Below are 22,960 nucleotides of genomic sequence, written 5' to 3' on the forward strand. Positions count from 1 at the left end.
TAACATGCAACCAGACAGCGCTTTACTGGGACTGGAGTTCCCATGTGAGGAAATGGAGCTGCTCCACAGCCCTCTTACTGAAACTGCTAGTGCAATTAACATCTTTCAGAAATGAACCATTTCCTTACAGATAGATCAATGCTAGTGTTTGCAGAAGACAGAAAAACACCAGCACACTGATCCTCCCACAGACTTATTTGGTATTTTTTATCATAGTTCATGAAAGGTACTATTCTCAGCTTCCCTCCTCCTCCTTTTAGCTCATAAGTTTACTTAGGAATACAGGTCCTAATGTTTTATTTGTGGCTGGCAGTGTGAAGGAGTTTTTTTTTTTTTTTCCTTTTCTTCTTCTTTTTTAAATGGAGTACTAATACCATTTGCCTCTTTAATTTCCATATCTCATCCATGAGGGTAAAGATATCAGAGGTTTTGTAAAAGGAGCATGGAAACCTTTTCTGTGGGGTGATTTGCTAACTGAGATCTGTGGGTCAGAAGAGCTATCTGTTTTAAGCTGGAAAAATTCTTGTGAATAGAACTAGTATACTTTGTTTTCTTTCATGTGTCCTTTCCAGTTATCAAAGATCAATAATTTTTAGCAGTTGATGGTCAGGTTTGGTTTGGATACCACAGATAATGTCTATCCTATAAAAAGAAGGGTGTTGGCCTAGGTTCATCAGGAGGAAATAAAAGGCACTGTGTTGTGTTCTCTGGAGGACCCTTATTTAGTACTTGCTTCCATTAAATAGCTGTATTTGGGGGGAATCACATCTGAAATGAAGAAGTGCTTTGGGCCTGTGGAGTGGCCACAGTGAGTAGAGCTTTTTTTTCCTTTAACACTCAGGAGAGCGGTAAAACCTGCCCCATCAGTCAGGGATGCTTGAGACAGTCATTTGCCAGGCATAAAACCATATTGGCCAACACAAGTGTTGTCACAAGTGCCTGACCTTGGACTTCAATCTCTGGGACTCACCTCTGACCTTTGCCTTTTTTTAAACCAACATTGTCCTATGACTTGAGACTCAGGGGAAGCTATAATGATTATAAAACACAGAAAAATCAGAGTGTTTGAAGCACTGAAAAGGAGTTAAGTAGAGGCCCACAGAAAGGCTGTTGGATTCTAATCACTGACAGCATGAAAAATAGGGCCAACAAACCCACTGTAGATTTTAGCACTGGTTCTGCCCCCTTACAGGAACTGCAACAGGACAGGGCATTTACTTTACTGGCTTTCATGAGGAGAAAATAAAGTACACCGTGTACTCTGTCTCTGGAGAAACTTAAGGAATATTCTGATGTAGGTTAGTTATAAGTAACTTCTCAGTATAACTTCTCAGTTGATCCGTTGGTATTTTCCAAATGTACTCATGTGCCCCCTTCTTCATGACCAGCCCCAGGAGATTAGCTTGAGCAAGTTTTGTTTCATTTTACATTTCACAAAGACAAGTCCATAAGAGACCCAAGGAAAATGTGGCTTCTCTAGCTGAGGGAGGAGGTACGGTCACCTTCATTTCAGAATGTTAGCTCTTCTCTCCCAGAAATTTTAATGATAAATCTGAAAAGAGACAAAAGGGAAGATAAGACTGTAGAATCTTGTTAACAGCCCATGTCCATGGAGGCCGTTGGTCTCCCTTCCCACCTGATGCCATGTAGGGCATCTGGCATCCTTGACAAATCCCAGAAGTTCTTCTTCAGATGTTTCTAGTAAGACCGTAGTGCTCTTCCTGGGAAACCCCTTTCTGTCACTTGATGGCATTGAGTATTAAACTTTAATTGCCCTTATAAGCTTATATATGTCCCTTTAATTCCCCCTCCCTGAACATATTTCTTTTATTTAGAAGTGCCTCTTGCTGCCAACAACTCTCCTAGTATTTGAAAATTTCAACAGTGCCCCTTTATCTTCTTTTCTCCAATATAAAGACCGCCCAGTTGTTTCAAGTAAAGCAAGGTAGTCAGACTAAAGGATTCTTTAGGTTTAAGACTGGTTTCTCTCCCCCTTCTCTCAGTAGTACCCCCTGGTCCCATGGGCCTGCGAAGGAGGTGTAACGTTGGGAAGCACACAAAGTGCTGTGTATTCTTATTCAAATGAGGTCCTGGATCATCCTGTGATTCCTCCTGACCTGTCAATCCCCCTGGTTTCTTTAATCCAGAATCCAAATGAGAAGATTGGTTGCCTCAAGAGGAGGGTTAGCACAGTGAAAGCAAAGGCTTCTAGTGCTAGATACGCCTGGGTTTGAATCCCAGCTTTACCACTCCTGAACTGGGTGGCATTGAACAGGTTACAGATTGGACTATTCCTCAGTTTTCCAATCTGTAAAATAGGAATGATAATCAGGGTCTCTATAAATTTTATACAGAACAAATTCGAAACACTTAGGTCAATACCTGCTATAATACAAGAACATGTAACATAGATATGTATATAAGGTAGTAATAATGGCTACCACTTATTAAGCTATGGCATTGACAAAAATTGTACCTTTTTTAAATTGATGCATAGTTAACATACCATATCATGTTAGTTTCAGTTTTATAACAGTGACTCAACAATTATATGCATTATGAAATGGTCACTACTATAAACGGAGTTACCATCTGTCACTATACCAAATGATTACAATATTATTGACTATATTCCTTATGCTTTTATGCCGTGATTTATTTATTTTATAACTGGAAGTTTATACCTGTCAATTCCCTTCACCTATTTTGCCTCTCCTCCCCCACCGCACCCCCTCACTGGCAACCATCAGTTAATTTTCTGTATTTAGGAGTCTTTTTCTGGTTTGGTTTTGTTTTGTTTAGATTCCACATATAAGTGTGTCATATGGCATCTGTCTGACTTATTATACTTAGCATAATACATACTAGGTCCATCCATGTTGTTACTAATGGCAACATCTCATTACATTTTATGGTTGAGTGATACTCCGTTGCATATATATCCCACATCTCTATCCATTCATCTATGGATGGACACTTGGGTTGTTTCCGTATCTTGGCTGTTGTCAAAAAATGTGACAAGAAACATAGAGATGCATATATCTTTTCAAGTTAGTGTTTTTGTTTTCTTTGGGTAAATACCCAGAGGCGGGATTACTGGATCATATGGTATTTCCATTTTTAATGTTTCAAGGAACTGCCATACATTTTTCCATAGTGACTGCACCAATTTACATTCCCACCAATAGTGCACGAGGGTTCCTTTTTCTCCTTATCCTTGCCGACACTTGTTGCTTCTTGTCTTTTTGACATTAGCCATTCTGACAGGTGTGAGGTGATAGCTCATTGTGGTTTTGATTTTCATTCCCCTGCTGATGAATGATGTTGTGCATCTTCTCATAGTCTGTTGGCCATCTGTATGTCTTCCTTGGGAAAATGTCTATCCAGGTCCTCTGCCCATTTTTTAATCTGATTGTTGGGTTTTTGGTGTTGTCGAAGTTTTGTCTGTATTTTGGATATTAACCCCTTATTGAATATATCATTTGCAAATGTCATCTCCCTTTCAGTAAGTTGCCTTTTTGTTTTGTTGATGGTTTCCCTCACTGTGCAAAAGCTTTTTAATTTTGGTGCATTTCTCATAGTTTATTTTTGCTTTTGGTTCCCTTGCCTGAGGAGACATGTCCATAAATATGTTGCTAAGGCCGATGTCCAAGAGACGCTGCCTATGTTTTTTTTGAGGAGTTTTATGGTTTCAGATCTCACATTTAGATCTTTAAAACATTTTGAGTTTATTTTTATGTGTGGTAGAAGAAAGTGGTCCAGTTTCATTCTTTTGCATGCAGCTGTCTGGTTTTCCCAATACCATTTATTGAAGAGACTTTGCACATTCATAGTCCTTTGTCATAGATTGACCGTATAAGTGTGGGATTATTCTTGGGTTCTGTTCTGGTCCTTTGATCTCTGTGTCTGTTTTTGTGCCAGTACCATCCTGTTTTTGATTACTGTAGCTTTGTAGCATTATTTGAAATCTGGGATTGGGCTGCCTCCATCTCTGTCCTTCTCTCTCAAGATTGCTTTGGCTGTTGAGGGTCTTTTGTGTCCATACAGATTTAAGGATTATTTGATGGTGTAACATGGAATAAATGGAAAGATAATAACAAATAAGTGGAAAGATATAACATGCTCATAGGTTAGAAGAATTAATGTTGTTGAAATGTCTATACTGCCCAAAGCAATCTACAGATAGAATGTAATCTCTATCAAAACACCAATACTGTTGTTCACAAAACGAGAGCAGATAATCCTAAAATATGTGCCATTCTTTTTTCCACTCCTACAGCTGCTCCCCGCCCAAATCCGTCTGGATCTGGATCGCTCTGTGCTTTGAGAATGGCCAGGTGGTCTACTGCCATAGGTGTGCAGATCACTAGTTCCAGGCCTGCCTAGTAAACTCTGCTCAGACCCAATCTGAACAAGCTAGAACAGCTTTCCTTCTCTTGGCTCTTCCAATATTCCATGGCAACACCAGTCTATATAATAACCTGTACTTGAGAAGATTAGTTTGTTTCCCCAGAGCTATTCAAAAAATACATTGTGTATCCTTCCCACCAGCCTCTAAGCCCATCCTAGCCTCATCTCAGGTTTAAATATCTGTCTCTGCCTTCTGTGGAAAAGGGACTTAGCAATGCCAAGTCAAAGTCCTGGTGTCTCTCTCACCAGCTAGCTGGCTCACATGTCCCCTTGTCCCTCTTAACCATGCTCTGGGTTGGCTGGTGCTGCCAGGATAGGTCATTCCTAGGTCTGTGCCTCGCCGGTGCAGCTGGCACGAAGGGCTGGAAGGAGGTGGTTGAAAACTGGTCTTCATAAGCACGCTAGTCTCTGCCTGTTACACTGGTGACAGACCTGTGACTGCAGCAGGCACACACAGGCATGCATTTTGTCACCCCCCCATCAACTGGATGCCCCAGGTGAGGTTGGCCATCATAGCTGTGAACCCTTCTCCATTCTGGGTCCTGTGTTCTCTCTTGCCCTCCCTTCCCCAGCATTCTCTGTAGAGCCTTAGAATGCCTTCTTCCCATTTCGGAGCATCTCCCTGAAATATTGATGGGATGGCCTGTGGGATGGTTCCCTTCCCTTCTGATTTGCCAGCATTAACACTTTCTGCTCTTTGGTCTGAAATTGAATGAAAGGAGAAGGTCATTTTGTTTGTCCAACAACCAAATCCAACTATTAGAGAAAATACAGTGTTTTCTTCCTCCTAGAAGAAAATCTTATTAGACTAATTGGTCTATTTATATACCAGTCATCTTCCTCTGCAATCAGATTTTAAAAGAGGAAAAAATAGCCATTGCCTACATTTTAATGAGTTTTAAAGTACATTTGGTTCCTGTTTTCTCAAGAGACGTTATTATACAGGGTTAAAGTCTGTCCTCTGGAACATTCGACTGCTGACAACCAAAGCCTCCTGGGGCACAGCAGAGCTTACCAGACATGCGAGTGCTGCCCCCGGCACTGGGTTCACAAAGAAGTTGCCCCAGTGCACCCTTCATCCTGCACTCAGTATCTCCCTTCTGTTGTTCAAGCAGATACAACTGAATAGCAAAACCTGACTGTTACTTGTATTTCTTATTTTAAGGTGGTCTCTTAAATCTTTGCTGTCAGAAAAAACTATTTTCCAGAGACCATCCTAACAACCCCACTGTTGGAAACTGTGAAAGCAGAAACAGACCTTGTTGTGTCTTTCGTGGCCACAAAGTCGAGTAGCAGGGAAAGCCAGATGAGCCTCGGGGTCAAGGCTGCCGTCAGACTTCACTCTCGGAGGTGTGCTGTCCATGCCTCTGGCTTTAGGTGGAACAGGATGGACCTACAATGGTTTAACAAGATGCTTACTAATGCATTTATTGAGGGCTTGTTTTGTGCCAGGCATTTTCTTGTCATAACAGCCTTATGAAGTACAGGAAGATCTCCGTTTTATAATTGAGGAATCTGAGGCCCAGAGAAAGTAAGAAATTTGTGCAAGGTCACACAGCTCACTGGTACACGAACACACAGAGTCAAACTGCAGAGCCTAACCAGTTAACCTCTGTGCCCCCCATCAAAGGAGCTCTTCTGTCCTTTCCTTGGTGTGCAGGAGGCTTCCCAGGACATTCTTGTACAAACCTGGTCTATGTTTCACTGGAGAGCTACCTTCAAGAGGACACAGATCTGTTTTCCTACCTTTTCCGCAGCCGTGAAAGAACCGTTAAGCCTCTATGTATCTCTGATTGCTTCGGTAGTGAAATTCCACGTTAACGAGGACCCCAAAAGGAAGGAGAGTACAAATTGAATGCATGCATTCTTGACCCCTCTCCTGTCCCCGCTCTCCAGTTACCTTGACACATTCGGGGTGGAAGCAGATTTTCCACCCTGGCCTTCTCACTTACTCTTTGCAGCTTATAAAGCACTTTTATTGACCCTAGAAAACATTCTGCTTCCTTTAGTAAATGTGTCCAGAATCTTACCTGAAGTCACTTTCTTTTCTTCGTTGGCTGACTTCCTCATTTGGACGACGGTCGGGGAAAAGGTCGGTTGAGGTGAGGCAGGTTTACGTGTGACCTTAGACATGGACGGATGATTGCTTCAAACATTGTTGGTAACTTGTTCAGCATTTGGGTCCCATTAGGGACATAGGCAAACAGAGGACGTTTTCTGCAAGAACGATCATGCATCACTTCACGGCAGCGGGAATGCAGCATGTAGGGAGAGTCTTGTGCCTGGCCTAGGGCAGCAAGTCCCCCTCCTCCTAGCCCTGCACACCTCTAACAGGATGCACCGTCAGAGCTTTCAGGACTGGGCTAGTGATAAATGTTCCCTTAACTCCCCATCTTTGTATCTTTGGAGCAGTAGTCATGAAGAGAGGCTAAAGGTTCCTCTTCGCAGTGGTACCTGTCCTGGCTTCTGTTTCATGGTATTCATCCTTCCTGCCTTTTAAAAAATTTATTTAATTATTTAATAATTATTTAAGTATAGTTGACACACAGTGTTATGGTAGTTTAAGGTGTACAACATAAATGATTTGACAAGTCTCTGTGTTCTACTCTGCTTGCCACAAGGTGAGCTCTTGTCTGTCACCATACGACACTATTACAATACTACTGATTTGGGTCGCTCTGCTATCTTTTATCACTGTGACTTCTTCGTTCGATATCTCCCGCTACCCTTCACCCATTTTGCCCATCCCCCACAGGACCTCCCCCAATCCCTCACCCCCCCGGGCAACATCAGTTTGTTCTGTTTTTATGGGTCTGTTTCTGCTTTTTGTTTTAATTTTTAGATTCTACATATAATTGAAATCATATGATATTTGTCTTTCTCTGAGTTCTTTCACTTAGCATAATACCATCTAAGGTCCATCCATGTTGTCACAATGTTGTCACAAATGGTAAGGTCTCATTCTTTTTTATGGCTGAGGAATATCTCAATGTACATATATACCACTCCTTACCCATTCACCTCAGTGGCCACTTGGTTGCTTCCATATCTTTGCTGTTGTAAATATTGCTACTATAAACATAGAGGTGGCATCTAGCTTTATGAATTTGTGGGGGTTTTTTTTGTTTTCTTTGGGTAAATACCCAGAAGTAGAATTATGAGGTCTTACGGTATTTCTATGTTTTTTAAGATTTTATTTATTTATTTATTTATTTGACTGAGAGAGAGAGTGAGTGACAGAGGGAACACAAGCAGGGGGAGTGAAGAGGGAGAAGCAGGCTTCCTGTGGAGAAGGGAGCCTGATGCAAGGCTCGATCCGAGAACCCTGAGATCATGACCTCAGCCAAAGGCAGACGCTTAACAACTGAGTCCCCCACCCGCCCCTCGTGTTTCTGTTTTTAACATTTTGAGGAAACTCCATACTGTTTTCCACAGCAGCTGTACCAGTTTACATTCCCGCCAAGAGTGTGTGAGGGTTCCTTTCCCCCCACATCCTTACCAACACTTGTTATTTCTTGTGTTTTTGATTCTCATTGTGGTTTTGATTTTCATTTCCCTGATGATTAATGATGTTGAGCATTTATTCATGTGTCTGTTGGCCATCTGTAAGTCTTTGGAGAAATGTCTATAAAAGTTCTCAGCTCATTTTTAATTGGATTTTTGGTTTTCTGGTGTTGGGTTGTGTGCGTTCTTTCTATAGTTGAGATACTAACCCTTCATTGGATATATCATTTGCAGATATCCTCTCCCATTCAGTAGGTTGCCTTTTCATTTTGTTGATGGTTTTCGCCACTGTGCAAAAGCTTTTTATTTTAATATAGTCTCAATGATTTATTTTTGCTTTTGTTTCCCTTGCCTGATGAGACATACCTAGAAAAATGTTGTGAAGGCCAGTATCAAAGAGATTACTGCCTATGTTCTCTTCTAGGGGTTTTATGGTTTCAGGTCTGACATTTAAGTCTTTAACCTATTTGTTAGTTTATTTTTGTATATGGTGTAAGAAAGTGGTCCAGTCTCGGGACGCCTGGGTGGCTCAGTTGGTTAAGTGACTGCCTTCAGCTCAGGTCATGATCCTGGAGTCCTGGGATCGAGGCCCATATCGGGCTCCCTGCTCAGCAGGGAGTCTGCTTCTCCCTCTGACCCTCCTACTTCTCATGCTCATTCTCTCTCTCACACTCTCTCTCTCAAATAAATAAACAAAATCTTAAAAAAAAAAAAAGTGGTCCAGTCTCATTCTTCAGCATGTAGCTATCTAGTATTCCCAGAGCCATTAAAGAGACTGTCTTTTCCCCATTGCACTACCTCTTTGTCATAGATTAATTGACCGTATAAGCATGAGTTTATTTCTGAGCTCTCTATTCTGGCCTTTTGAAGTATGTGTCTGGTTTTGTGTTAGTACCATACCATTTGATAGATTTGCAGCATATCTTGAAATTTGGGAATGTGACACTTCAGCTTTGTTCTTCTTTCTCAAGATGACTTTGGCTATCCAGGGTCTTTTGCGGTTCCATACAAATTGTAGGATTGTTTGTTTTAGTTCTGTGGGAAAAAATTCTGTTAATATTTTGGTAGGGATTTCACTAAATCTGCAAATCACTTTGGGTAGTGTAGACAGTTTAACAATATTAGTTCTTCTGATCCATGAGCATGGAATATCTTTCTAGTTGTTTGTGAGGTCTTCAGTTTCTTTCATCAATATTTTATACATTTCAGAGTATAGGTCTTTGACCTCCTTGGTTAAGCTTATTCCTAGTGATTTTATTCTTTTTGATGCAATACTAAATGGAATTGTTTTCTTAATTTCTCTTTCTGCTACTTTGTTATCAGTATATAGAAATGCCAACGGGGGTACCTGGGTGGCTTAGTGGGTTAAAGCCTCTGCCTTCAGCTCAGGTCATGATCCCAGAGTTCTGGGATCGAGCCGCACGTCGGGCTCTCTGCTCAGCAGGGGGCCTGCTTCCTCCTCTCTCTCTGCTGCCTCTCTGCCTACTTGTGATCTCTGTCTGTCAAATCAATAAATAAAATCGTTAAAAAAAATGCCAACCGATTTCTGTGTGTTAATTTTGCATCCTACGACTTTACTGAATTTATTATTTTTCATAGGCTTTTTTTGGTGGAGTCTTCGGGATTTTCTATATGTAGTAACATGTCATCTGCAAATAGTAACAGTTTAACTTCTTCCTTGACAATTTAAATGCCTTGTATTTCTTTTTCTTGATAATTGCTGCCACTGGAATTTTCAGTACTATGCTGAATGAAAGTGGTGAGAGTGGACATCCTTGTCTTGTTCCTGATCTTAGAGGAAAAGCTCTCATTTTTTCCCTACTGACTTTCATTAACTGAGGGTTTCTTATATGTGGCCTTTATTTTGTTTGTTTGTTTTTTTTAAGATGCTTAACGTACTGAACCAGCCAGGCGTCCCACAAGCCTTTTTTTTTTTTTTTAAGATTTTGTTTATTTATTTGACAGAGATCACAAGTAGGCAGAGACAGGCAGAGAGAGAGAGGGGGAAGCAGGCTCCCTGCTGAGCAGAGAGCCTGATGTGGGTCTTGATCCCAGGACCCTGAGATCATGACCTGAGCCAAAGGCAGAGGCTTAACCCACTGAGCCACCCAGGTGCCCCCTGTGGCCTTTATTTTGTTAAGGCATGTTCCCTCTAGCCCCACTTCAGAGTTTTTATCATGAACATATGTTGAATTTTGTCAGATGCTTTTTCTGCATCTATTGAGATATGATTTTTTTCATTTTGTTGATTTGCAAATATTGACCCATCAGTACATCTCCAGAATAATTCCACTCAATCGTGGTGAATGATCTTTTTAGTGGATTGTTGAATGCCGTTTGCTAATATTTTGTTGAAGACTTTTGCATCTATGTTCATCAGGGATATTGGCCTATAGTTCTCTTTTTCTGTACTGTCTAGTCTGGTTACGGTATCTGCGTAATGCTGGCCTCATTGAATGTATTTGGAAGCTTTCCTTCATTTTATGGAATAGTTTGAGAAGAATAGATATAAAATTTTCTTTAAATATATGGTAGAACTCATGTGCGAAACCACCTGGTCCTGGACTTTTGTTTATTGGGAGTTTTTTGACTACTAGTTCAATTTCATTAGTAGTAATTGGTCTGTTCAGATTTTCTATTTCTGATTCAGTTTTGGAAGAATATATGTTTCTAGGAATTTATCCATTTCTTCTAAGTTGTCCAATCTGTTGGCAAATAATTTTTTTTGTAGTAGTCTCTTACAACTCTTTGTATTTATATGGTGTCAGTTGTGACTTCTCTCTTGTTTCTGATTTTTAGGGGTCCTCTTTTTTTCTTACGGAGTGTAGCTAAAGGTTGATTAATTTTGTTTATCTTTTCAAAGACCCAGCTCTTGGTTTCTTTGATCTTTCCTATTATTTTTATGGTCTATGTTTTATTTATTTCTGCTCTAATTATTTCTTTCCTTCTACTAACTTCAGGCTTTGTTCTTCCTTTTCTAGTTCCTTTATTGTATAAGTTTAAATAGTTGGAGATTTTTCTTGTTTCTTAAAGTAGGCCTGTATTTTTAGAAATTTCCCTCTTGAAACTGCTTATGCTGTGGCCCAAAGATTTTGTTCTACTGTATTTTATCTTCAGGTTTTTTTAAAATTAATTCTTATATGCTTAGTAGCATGTTGCTTAGCTTGACATGTTTGTGTTTTTCCATTTTTTTTTCTTATGATTGATTTCTAGTTTCATACTGTTGTGGTCAGAAAAGATGTAGGAAGGATTTTAATCTTCTTAAATTTATTGAGACTTGTTTTGTGGCCTAATGTGATCTATCTTAGGGAATAGTCTTTGTGCACCTGAGAAGAATGTATTCTGTTGTCTGAAAAGAGTATATTCTGTTGTTTTGAGATGGAATGTTTTATATTTATCTGTTAAGTCCATCTGGTCTAATGTGTCATTCCTTGTTTTATTATTTATTTTCTGAATGGATGATCTACCCATTGACATAAGTGGGGTGTTATAGTTCCCTGCTATTATGGTATAACTGTTAATTTATCCCTATATATAGGTTTTGGTGTGAGGCTCATATCCTAAATATACAGCAGTCCATATTCAGTTGATGGTCACTTAAGTTCAAACAAACTTTTTTTTTAATTCTTGGATATCAGGCCTTTATCTGTAATGTCATTTGCAAATATCTTCTCCCATTCTGTGAGTTGCCTCTTAGTTTTGTTGACTGTTTCCTTTGCTGTACAGAAGCTTTTTATCTTGATGAAGATCCAAAAGTTCATTTTTGCTTTTGTTTCCCTTGCCTTTGGAGACATCACATCATTAGCCGTCGGGGAAATACAGATCAAAACCACAATGAGAAACCACTTTATACACCAGTTAGAATGGCAAAAATTAATAAAACAGGAAACAACAAAAGTTGGCGAGGATGTGGAGAAAGGGGAACTCTCTTACACTGTGGTGGGAATGCAAGCTGCTACAGCCACTCTGGAAAACAATATGGAGGTTCCTCAAGGTGTTAAAAATAGAGCTACCCTACGACCCAACAATTGCACTACTAGGTATTTATCCCAAAGATACAGATGTAGTGAAAAGAAGGGCCATATGCACCCCAATGTTCAAAGCAGCAATGTCCACAATAGCCAAGGAATTGAGATGCCCTTCAACAGATGAATGGATAAAGAAGATGTGATACATATAGACAGTGGAATATTATTCAGCCATCAGAAAGGATGAACACCCACTATTTGCATCAACATGGATGGAACTGGAGCAGGTTATGCTAGGTAAAGTAAGACAAGCAGAGAAAGACAATTATCATATGGTTTCACTCATGTGGAACATAAGCAATAGCACGGAGGACCATGGGAGAAGAGAGGGAAATCCGAAAGGGGAGAAATCAGAGAGGGAGATGAACCACGAGAGGCTATGAACCCCAGGAAACAAACTGAGGGTATCAGAGGGCAGGAAGGTGGGGGGATGGGGTAACAGGGTGATGGATATTAAGGAGGGCACATGTTGTGATGAGCATGGGATGTTATATGCAACTAATGAGTCACTAAACACTGCATCAGAAACTAACGATGTACTATACAGTGGATAACTGAACATAATAAAAAAAAATAGGGTTATTTATTTGAAAGAGAGAAAGCAAGAGACAGAGCACGAGTGGAGAGGGGGAGAGAGGGGTAGAGGGAGAGGCACACTCCCCACTAAGCAGGGAGCCCACTGTGGGACTCAATCCCAAGACCCTGTTATCATGACTTGAGCCAAAGGCAGACACTTAACTGACTGAACTACCCAGGCGCCCCAGTTCAAACATACTCTAAAAAAATTTTTTTACTCCCCATTCCATGTTTTATATATATGTAGTCACATTTTACATTTTTTTAAATTTATAATTTTCTTCTAATTATGGCCTTTTCTTTTGCACTTAAAAAAGTCCCTTTAAGGGGCACCTGGGTGGCTCAGTGGTTAAAGCCTCTGCCATCGGCTCATGTCATGATCCCAGGGTCCTGGGATCAAGCCCCACATTGGGCTCTCTGCTCAGCAGGGAGCCTGCTTTCTCTTCTCTCTGCACCTGTCTCTCTGACTACTTGTGATCTCTGTCAAATAAATAAATAAAAATCTTAAAAAAAAAAAAGTCCCTTTAACATTTCTTGTAAGGCCAGTTCAATGTTGATGAACTTCTTTAACCTCTGTTTGGGAAATTCTTTGTCTCCAATTCTGAATGGTAATCTTGCTGTTTAAAGTATTCTTGGTTTTAGGTTTTTACCTCAGCACTTCGCAGGCCAGAAGAGAGTAGCCTGATATATGCAAAGTTTCTGCTAAAAAACCAACTGATAACCTTATGGGGTTTCCCTTGTAAGTAACTAGCTGCTTCTCTCTTGCTGCTTTTAAAATTCTCTATTTTTAATCCTTGACATTTTAATTACGTGTCATAATGTGAGCCTTCTTAGGTTCATCTTGTTTTTAGTACTCATTGCTTCCTGGAACTGGATGTCTGTGTTTTTCCCCAGGTTAGGGAAGTTTTCAGCTATCACTTCTTCAAATAAGTTTCTGTCCCTCTCTCTCCTCTCTTTTTCTGGGACCTCATAGTGCAAATGTTTGTTTGCTTGATGCTAAGAGATCCCTTAATTTGTCATTTTTAAAGATTCTTTTTTCTTATTTGTTCAGCTTGGGGTTTTCCTTTATCATTTGCTAGATCACTGATCCATTCTTCTGCATCTGCTAATGGAGTATTGATCCCTCTCATGTACTTTTCCTTTATTTTTCAGCTGATTTTTTAATATTTTCTATTTCTTTGTTGAAATCCTCATTTCATCCATTCTTTTCTTCAGTCCAGTGAAAATCTCTATATTACATTAAACTCTTTATCAGCATATCGCTTATCTCCATTTCATTTAGTTCTTTTTTGAGGTTTTTGTCCTGCTCTTTCATTTGGAACACATTCCTCTGTTTCATTTTGCTTGACTTTCCATTAATTTTTATGAATTAAGCAGAATAGCTACTTCTCCTGGAGCTGAAGGAATGGTCTGTTGTAGGGTTGTCCCCCTATAGACTATGTATACCTGGTGACTTTGGTTGGTTCACTGGAGAGGCTAGGGTGGGCTGGGAGTCCTGGGGCACTCCATGTTGGGGTGCCCTACTGGGATGGCAGGAGTTGAAGTGGGTTTGGACTGAGACAGTCCTGCTGCTCTTTATGCAGAGGGGGCCCTGGCAGGACAGCTGGCATGGGCTGGGGCCCTCCCAGAGAGCAGAAGGCACTCTAGCAGGATAGCTGAAGCTGGTGCAAGGCAGGGGGTCCCCAAGTATTCGGCACAATAGGCACCTGTAGCCAAGGCTGTTGCTGCCCAAGGTGCTCTAACAGGGGGGCCCTGGTTGGGCTGCTGGAACTGAGTTAGAAGGTCCCAGAGCACTTTGTACTGGGGGAGCCCTAGCAAGTCACCTGGAAGCAAAGTGGTGTTGTCTGGAGTATCTCAGGTATGGTGTGCTGTGTCACCTTGGCAGGAAGTCTAGAACTGTAGTAAGTGCTGACCACAGGTGCCCTGGGGGCTGCCTTGCTGGGGCCACCCCGGACCAAGGGCCTGGGGTTCACTGAGGTGTCAGGCTCACTAGGGCACTGGACCTTGCTCCTCTCCATGCTACCAAGGTGGAGGGGGACTGCACTCATAATACTCGCCAGCCCCTCCAGCCTGGAGAGATTTCTAGCATGTCTCCTGCCATTTGTCAAGCTTCTAAGGCTGAATGCTTTATATTCTAGTTGTACTCTTAAATGATTTTTTTCTGTGCTCCAGGGCAATTGAATCTACTCAAAGTCTCTCAATACTATTCCTCCCCACTTCGGTTTGCAACATTGAGTGTTCCCTTTATGAGCATGTTACCCTGTCTCCATCTAGCTTGTGTTGTGCAGAAGCTGTTCGGTCAGCCCTCAGTTCCTCTCCAGGGAAAACTGCTTTATAAAATAGGTGTAGATTTGATATGTCCAGGGATGAGGGGAGTTGGGGGTCTTCCTAGGTTGCCATCTTGAACCAGAAGCCCTGCCCTGCCCTGGCTTTTCTGTCCCTGTGCCAGGGCTCAGAACCATGCAAAGTCAGTGAGTGAAGCCCGCTAGCTGTGAGGCAATGTGGAGTGGTGGGGCATGTGGCTGACCAGGGATCATATGCTCCATCTGAAAAAGCAGCCACTGCTGGACTCTAGGCCCTGTATATCAACCAGGGCAAGTTTAGTGTTCTAGAATATTCTATTTTCCAAGAGAAAGTGAAAAACTTGACTCTTAAATGACATTTCCTAGTTTTTAAATATTTGACAAGTAATTAAAGTTATTTTAAAACATGCTGTGTGAGCCAAATAAGATGTCTGAGGCCTGGGGCTGGTCTTCCTTCTATACTCTCTTTTCCCTAGTCTTGCCTGCCCTACCAGCTTCATCTCTTACCCTCTCACCAAATGTTGCTATCTCAGATCTCTAATCCTTGCCTGCACCCTGGATTTACTTGACTAGTCATTTCCATGGGGGATGTCTGCACACTTCAAATGCAAAGCTGAGCTCAGCCTCCCAGATCTGCACCCTGTCAGGTCTTGAGAAATGCTGGATGTTTTCGTTCCATTCCCCCAAAACACTGCTATTACTAATGTTACTGCTTCTGTGGTTAAGGCTATCAGTAATTGCCCTTTTTTTGTTACTGAGTCGGTTATCCAGTACCAACCCTCCAGCAGTCAGCCAGAGCAGACCGTGTGACCCTGCACTCCTGCTCACCCTCGCTGCAAGGCCAGCCAGTGGGGATTGTGTTCCTTCTTCTTCCGCAAGCCCTCTAGGACTTGCTCCTATCTTTGCCTTCCCACTAACCAGAAACCTTGATTGTTTCTGAACTTGTCCAGTCCTCTCAGCTATTTTCTCCACCTCTTAACTGTCCACCCGCCACCAATAATCTTACCTCCTCCTTCAGGACGTACCCAGTACACTGTGGCTGGAGCCTCACTCACCTCTCTCTAGGACCCCGGTGGCTCCCATAGGCTAGCCCTCCTGGCTCTCCACCCCTCCCCTGGCTCCCCAACCATCCCCACGTGCCAGTCACACCACACTATATGTTCCTCTGCACCTGTGCTGGCTTTTGGGCACGACTGTCTTCTTCCTTCAGGCCTGTGTTCTTTCCCTTCATCCCCCTCCTCTCTTGTCAAGTGCCACCGAGGAGTCGTGACCAGCCCCTCTTCAAAGTCGCCACGCCTTCTCTTTTCATTTCACCCAGCTGTGATTGCCACAAAGCTTGCTGGCCTCTTCCCCCTTCACTCGATCAGCTCCTTCGTGGACAGGCACTGTCTTTGCCATCTCTGTCCCCACAACGGCTGGTACACGGCCTTGCATGCACTGGACACCACGTAAACCTTTGTAAATTGATCCCCCTTTTATACTGGAGAATGGCTGTGTCTAACGGGCTCAGAACAAGATACTAAAAGTCAAAACTAAACTGTCTGGTTATTCAGAAGGACCTACCAGAACCCAAGAGAAGGTATCAGGCTAGTGAAAGGGTTATTCTGACGGTCTCCCTTTCCAGGGATGCATTTAGAGGAAGAACAGCCGTGATTTGGTCTCCTTTCCCTCACGCCCAGTGCCTCTCCACAGTGCCCCTTGGAAGTCTGGCTTCAGTGCCTGGGGCAAAGAAAAATGGACAAAGTCTGCTGGACACTGGGCTTCTGCCACTCTGGCAGCGAGAGCCAGGCACTGTTCCTTTTGCCCAGAAGAACAAGCTGTACCCGCACACTCACAAAATGTCCTCTGCTCTCCTCATTGGCAGGCCTGGGAATTTCCTACAAGCCACTGGGGTCTGTTCTACCATCCTTGTACTCTAAGGTTTTCTGCAGCATTGTTTGTTAATTAGCTCTTAGAATAGATGTCTGTCCTATTAGGGATTGGATCCCCGTGCTTGTTTCTCTTGTGTACGTATTTCCCCCTTCCTTTCTGAGTGCACAGGCTGATCCAAGAGAACCTAGGCAGCATGAACACCTCGCGCTCACAGAACTGAGCTAAATGCTTGGACCTGTGCCACTCTGAAAGCCCCGCAGACTTTCGGGCTGCATCTCCACTCCAACCCCACCTATGGCCCTGAATTCTTTGTCCGTAGGAGGGAGGAAAAGCTGTTAAACCCCACTGGTGTCTGCATTTTTTCTTGGCTCCCTTGGAGGGCTGTTCAGCATGTTCTGAGGTCTCTCCTGTCAGCTACGCTTAGGGAGTTCTGCAGCCTTCTCCCCACCCCAGGGTCACCAGTGGAGGCTTTGCAGCTCTGGACCCCTGGCCAGGCCGGGATGCTGCCTCCCAACACTGCCTTCAACCACAGCGGCTTTTTATTTACTCTGAATATTCCACAGCAGAGCAAGAGCTTTTCTCTTGTTCTCACAGATCAAACTTGGTTAAAGATAACTTGATTTAAACGTTACCACAAAACTTCTTAATCCAAGGCCATTTTTACCTTGAATTATTATTTTAAATCAGCTTGAGTGTCTTTAAAATTGAAAAATCACATTCTGGCCCTGAAAAGCAAATTATCCTGTGCGAATCCTTAGTTTGGACAGGATCAGAACACCTTACGGGCCTTTTTGTCAAAGACGATTTAGTTCCAAATATCCTGATAGGAGCTCAGCCCAAGGCAAGTTACCCGATTGGTATATATACAGAGGATTTATCTACACTCATTGCTTAAATGGTCTATGTAGGAAGCTTCTCAGTCATTCACCATTTCAAAATAGAAGAGTAGGAGAAGAGAGCATCTTTGTTGCATGAAGAAAAGTGGCCAACTTTGGGTTTTTTTACTCTCGCAGCTTCTTCCCACAAATCTTCAAAATAATGACCCTCACTCTTCTCTCTGTGGTCTTGTCAGAGAGTAGGAACCCTGGCCGGCTGGTCAGGTCCTCAGAAAATGGCACAGCTGTTCTTAAAAGTAGCCCTATTCATAAGCTGTGGGCTGTCGGCAACTGCAGTGTTGGAGAAAGGCACACTATTTTATAAAGAGTTTTTCTTTAAAAGGGAAAGAAAAATACATGGTATTTACAGTGAAGAAAACTGGACCCTTCAGCTTTATTTTAGCGGCCACGTCTGAAATGGAAGTGGCAAAGGCCATAAATATACACAAGCAATTGCGCCTTTCAGGGATGACTCATGCTGGCGGTGCCCATAATGGAAAATTCAGCCAGTTAAGCAAGATCAGCCAGAAAGCCTCACACAGGCTCCTCTGCCAGGGCTAATGTCTACCATCTTGTGACCTAATTGTTGTATGTTATTGAATGACCGACTCTCTTTCTTCCCCTCTCAGTTCATGACCAAGAACCCCACCATGCGCCTGGGCAGCCTTACGCAGGGCGGAGAGCATGCCATCTTGAGACATCCTTTCTTTAAGGAAATCGACTGGGCCCAGCTGAACCATCGCCAAGTAGAACCACCTTTCAGACCCAGAATCGTAAGTGTTTAAGACCATCAGAGTAGACTTTCCTCTTTCTTAAAATGTCTCCATGTTCTACCAAAATCTGTTGTCCCCTATGGAATAACTGAACCAGAAGTTCAGCCTCACCCCTGCAAGGTGGGCTCACCCAGGAGGAGGCTGGCCCTTGAGGCAGCCTCTCTCTCCTTCCAGGTTACTTCTCTCAAATTTTTCACCTCTTGCTTGCTCTGGAATCCATTCTCCCTTAACCTAAACTTTCTGGAGCGTAAAAGACCTAAAACTTCCTAGGTTTCCCCAAAAGATTGGGGCTGAGAAATTCATCATTCTTAAAGTTTCCTCACACACCCCCAGTACCTTTCCCAAGCCTTCAAGGAAGTAGAAAAGGCATGAAATGCTACCCATCTCACTGAACCTGGCTCCTTGGCTTGGAGAGCCTGGGTCTGGATCAGCTACTGCTGCCCAGACCTCAGGCCAAATCCCTTTGACTCGAGAAATACCAGGCACGCCAGGGGTACCTTCCCAAGCAAGGTAGCTGAGGGGGCACTCCTGAGGGTGGTCTAGCTCTGGCTTTGGGTCAAGAGATCCACAGTGGAGAAAGCAGAAACATATCTTCAACTTAGACCTCTCATTTTTCTTACCTAACAATGGCAGAAGTGAGCTTTCCAGCATTAGTTTATAAAGATGTAAAATATCAACATTTCCAAACATACAGCCAGCTTAATCTGTAACAGCCCCCAAGGTTGAGCACCAGGCACCCAGCTGTCAAGCCACTTCCTTTACCAGGCCTCCCCTGCCAGTGCCTTAGGTAGGAGGGAAGGCTTTGCCAGCGAGACAATAGGAAGCCAGCTGGTGAGTAAAGCATGAGGCAGTTGCTTCCTAAACTGTGCTTCCACGTCTTTCAAGAAAATCTCTTCAAACCTAGAGTCCTGTGTATAAGCAATTGGTGAGGCAAGTGTGAACTTACACTCTGTTGACAACCAAGTGTGTGTGTCCCTCAGTAGAGCCCGTTGAGAAGTGGCACTTTGGTGAAATGCCAACTAAAGGGTGATTGGGAGGGCTGGATCAGGTGACCAAAGTAATTGCTTTGCCTCCTGGCCTGAGGAGGGCCTTCTCGGCAAGATTTCCGTGGGGTTAGTGAAGTGGGGGTTTCCAAATGCCCATAACAATACACAGCACAGCAGAATTACTACAACGCGCTTAGTCCTAATGGTCCTAACTGTACATACTGCGGTTCCCAGGGCCGTAGAGCCCTTCTGACCTCCCCGGAGAGGGTGCAGGCCCAGGGAAGAGGAGAAAGCCTCCTGCGCCTAAAATCTGACCATTGTTTCCTTTTGACAGAAATCCCGAGAAGATGTCAGTAATTTCGACCCTGACTTCATTAAGGAAGAGCCAGTTTTAACCCCAATTGATGAGGGACATCTTCCTATGATTAACCAGGATGAATTTAGAAACTTTTCCTTTGTGTCTCCAGAATTGCAACCTTAGCCTTATGGGGAATGAAAGGCATGATAGGAGAATCACAAGCAGATCCAGACTTTCCAGGAATTTCCTTTGTGGGGCATTCCCCAGTATCAGCCTTAGAACAAGAACCTTACCTTCAGAGCGGATACCGGAATGAGATTTCATGAAGAAGTATACTGCTCAACCTAGGAGTTTCTACGGTTCCTCTGGGCTTGGGATATTAGAAGGAACCAACACAAGAGAAGGTGTGAAGAATCAACTCAATCCTAGAAATTCTGAGCCAACCGGATTTTCACTTCAACAGGCAAATCAAGACTTGGTCTGGGCCATCCTGTGCTCTTCTTAAGCCAGTGAGCACCGGATACCAGCAGACTGCAAGAAGTCTGTAAATGCTAATGAAGTATTTGAAGGTAAGGAAATGAATGGCTTTCCAAGCAGAATGATTTACTCTGAAGAAACAAAACTCACAGCATAAAGCCCTGTCTTGAAAACAGATGTTGGGCACCAAGACAACTGTTCCAGCTTATTCTCTTATCCTCACTTGAACAGATATTTATTGAGTGCCCAGTGAGACGGTGCCACGCACCCGGCTAGTGTAAACAGATTCATGTGCACTGAACGTTCATGCTCCGGACCACTTATGTACCTGAATGGTGTTTGCATTCTGTGAAATGCCTCTCCATGTTGCATATATCATGCTTCTTTGTCTCCACATAACTTTGTCCACAGAAGAGGGCTTGCTGCCCAAGGACTTGTGAAAGCTCAGCGTGGGATGATGTGTTGATCCCGCACCACACTCAGTGAAGAATCGCACGCCACTCATGTCAGTGACCAGACTTACGGCTTACACATTAGCAGGTTATTTAAGTTATATTTTAAGAGACAAAAATGTTTGGTATGCATTTTAATAATTAGAAATGACTCTTACAAACAGGACATTTACCGAAGGACCTTAGAATATGTACTCATATATGCAGCTGGAGAATTTTGTCTGTCTGGAAATAAATGCATTTTGTAGCAAAAGCAAACTTTCTGTCTAGGATGATTTGTCCCATCCCCACTAGGAGATGAGAGATCTAAAAGGTTTTGAGCAGAATGGCTAGAACTCCTAAAGTAAATTCCTGGAAAGCTGATAGAACCTGCATCTCCCTAAGCTGACTTGACCTCTTATCGCCCAGAACTTCTGTTCTGATTCAGGGTGCTGACCTCTAAGCTGTGCAGCAACAGAGCAGTCCTCTGTCTCAGTGCCTCAGCACAATGTTGATTTCTCAGTCACATAAAACATAGTGCAAGTTCAGTGGCCCCCTTGGATCTCATAAATATGCTATCTGGAAAACATAGTTTCCAAGATTGCCATAGCAAGGAAGAAAGAGGGAGGAGGTACTTAACTACATCTCCAAGGAAGGATACGCTGCATCACTTCTGCACACAAAGATTGGCCAGAACATGGCCTCTGTTTACAAACCCAGTGCAGAATTACAGAGCAGCCAAAGGGTATCTAGGCACTATTGAAAATCTCTGTCCTGAGTTCTTTTTTGTATTGCCAGCTGAAAAAGGACTTTTGAATGAACAGAGTCACTAGGGACCTCCATTTACTTTTGTTTAGTGCCTAGTGGTGCAGAGACACACCGAAGCTATACAATGTCACTACATCTTCTGGTCCTTCTACCACCGTTTCCAGTGTGACTACCAGAGTTTATTTTATAAATACTAAGAGAAAGTCTCAGAAGTTTAATTGGTTGCCCAAAGGTTTCAGACTTGGGAAGGAGTGGATCTAGTCTAGAGCCTAAATCATTGAAGTTCTAATCCACCAGACTTCTGGAAAGGGAGGGATTTTTCTATTTCAGTGGGCAGTGAGGGGACCAGGAACCTTCATAGCTAGGTGCCAGCTCAGTCTTCTGTGGCTGTGTGGGGCTGAGGAGCTACTTGATGTGGTTTATTTACTCCCCACAGGTAAAGAAGGATGAACAATAAAGCATACCTCCTATGTTTATTTACAAAAACCATCATAGCCCCACAAAGGCCCGAAATGTTCTCTTTAATCACTCAGCAGCTTCCCTTTTCACAATCTATTCAGACCCACTACCTGGGCTGCCCAGTTTGGTTTAAGTCCATTCTTTCCATCCCAGGCCTACTTAACAGAATATCAATGATCATGCCAGGAGAAGATTTCCAGTGCTGCTGCTTCCTCCCTCCTCTATGTGAGGAGAGAGAGGCTAGGTACAGGATGTTTGCCTAAAGCTCTAGGAGTCTCCAAGTCCAAGGTTAGGGCTCTTCACATCTTTAATCCATTCTTTTAAATCTTGGGTCCTTTCTGAGAATCAGCAAGTTCATCCGCCCATACTTCCTGCAATAGACTGGACATGAGCCATTTGGTCAGCAGGTGCTGAGTCTGCTAGGGCTGCTGGGGCTGCTGGGTTTCCCTCCCGCTCAGCTGAGGGCATGGAAGTCAAGATAAGGTCACACTTACCCTTTCCCGCAGTACCATCTTGCCTCTCGGATAAGGAATCTTGAAAAACAATCAGGCCTTATCACCCTACTGTCCTCCCCACTTTGTCCTCACCCCCATACCCATCCCTCCCTACTTTCCCAAACTGTCCCCCTATTAAGTCAATGAAGGGTGGAGAATTTGAAAGGAAAATGGATATGTTGACACTTTGATCAGCTTTGACCCCAGAAGATGTTTTCACTTACTAATGACTGACATTTAATTCTGGTGTGAGGCCCTCTTCCAAATGTTTAAGTGTATTTATTCATTCCAAATCCCAAGAAGTGGCCACTCTCTATTGTACAGATGGGGAAAGTGAGATACAGAGAGATTACCTGACTTGTCACAAGTCCTACAGTAAAGCATTACGGTGAGGACTTGAACCAGGCAGTTTAACTCCAGAATCCCCACTTTTAGTCAGGTTCGTGAGTGCCTTCTATCAAGGCCAATTTTAATTTAAACAAGAAGGGTGTAGACTGGGCTTCACAGGGAACGCTAGATAAACTGCCAGCCGGGCAGGACAGTGTGAGTCATCCTGTCTGCAGAACCATTTATCAGCAGCAAGATTATATGATTTGTGTGTCAAGGGCCTGGAACCACTAACCCCCTCCAAGGAACGGGGGCAGGCCGGACTGATGCAATCTGGATCCGGGCCTCCGAGGAAGAGGAAATGGTCTGGGTCATACGG

The 22,960-nt window shown here is 43.0% G+C and overlaps 1 protein-coding gene across 1 annotated transcript in view; it reads left to right on the forward strand.

The window, feature by feature from the left end:
• Nucleotides 1–20,793, forward strand: part of LOC111160069 (protein kinase C eta) — a 227,517-nt gene extending 206,724 nt beyond the window's left edge. Inside the window, exons 13-14 of the mRNA XM_022522881.1 lie at nucleotides 18,198–18,341; nucleotides 19,662–20,793. Coding sequence (XP_022378589.1) covers nucleotides 18,198–18,341; nucleotides 19,662–19,808 — 291 coding nt within the window. The 3' untranslated portion in view covers nucleotides 19,809–20,793. The remainder of the gene's footprint in view (nucleotides 1–18,197; nucleotides 18,342–19,661) is intronic.
• The last annotated feature ends 2,167 nt before the right edge of the window (nucleotides 20,794–22,960 follow it).

The sequence above is a fragment of the Enhydra lutris genome, unplaced genomic scaffold (assembly GCF_002288905.1).
Source record: "Enhydra lutris kenyoni isolate GAN:26980312 unplaced genomic scaffold, ASM228890v2 scaffoldscaffold4, whole genome shotgun sequence".
NCBI classification, from domain to species: domain Eukaryota; kingdom Metazoa; phylum Chordata; class Mammalia; order Carnivora; family Mustelidae; genus Enhydra; species Enhydra lutris.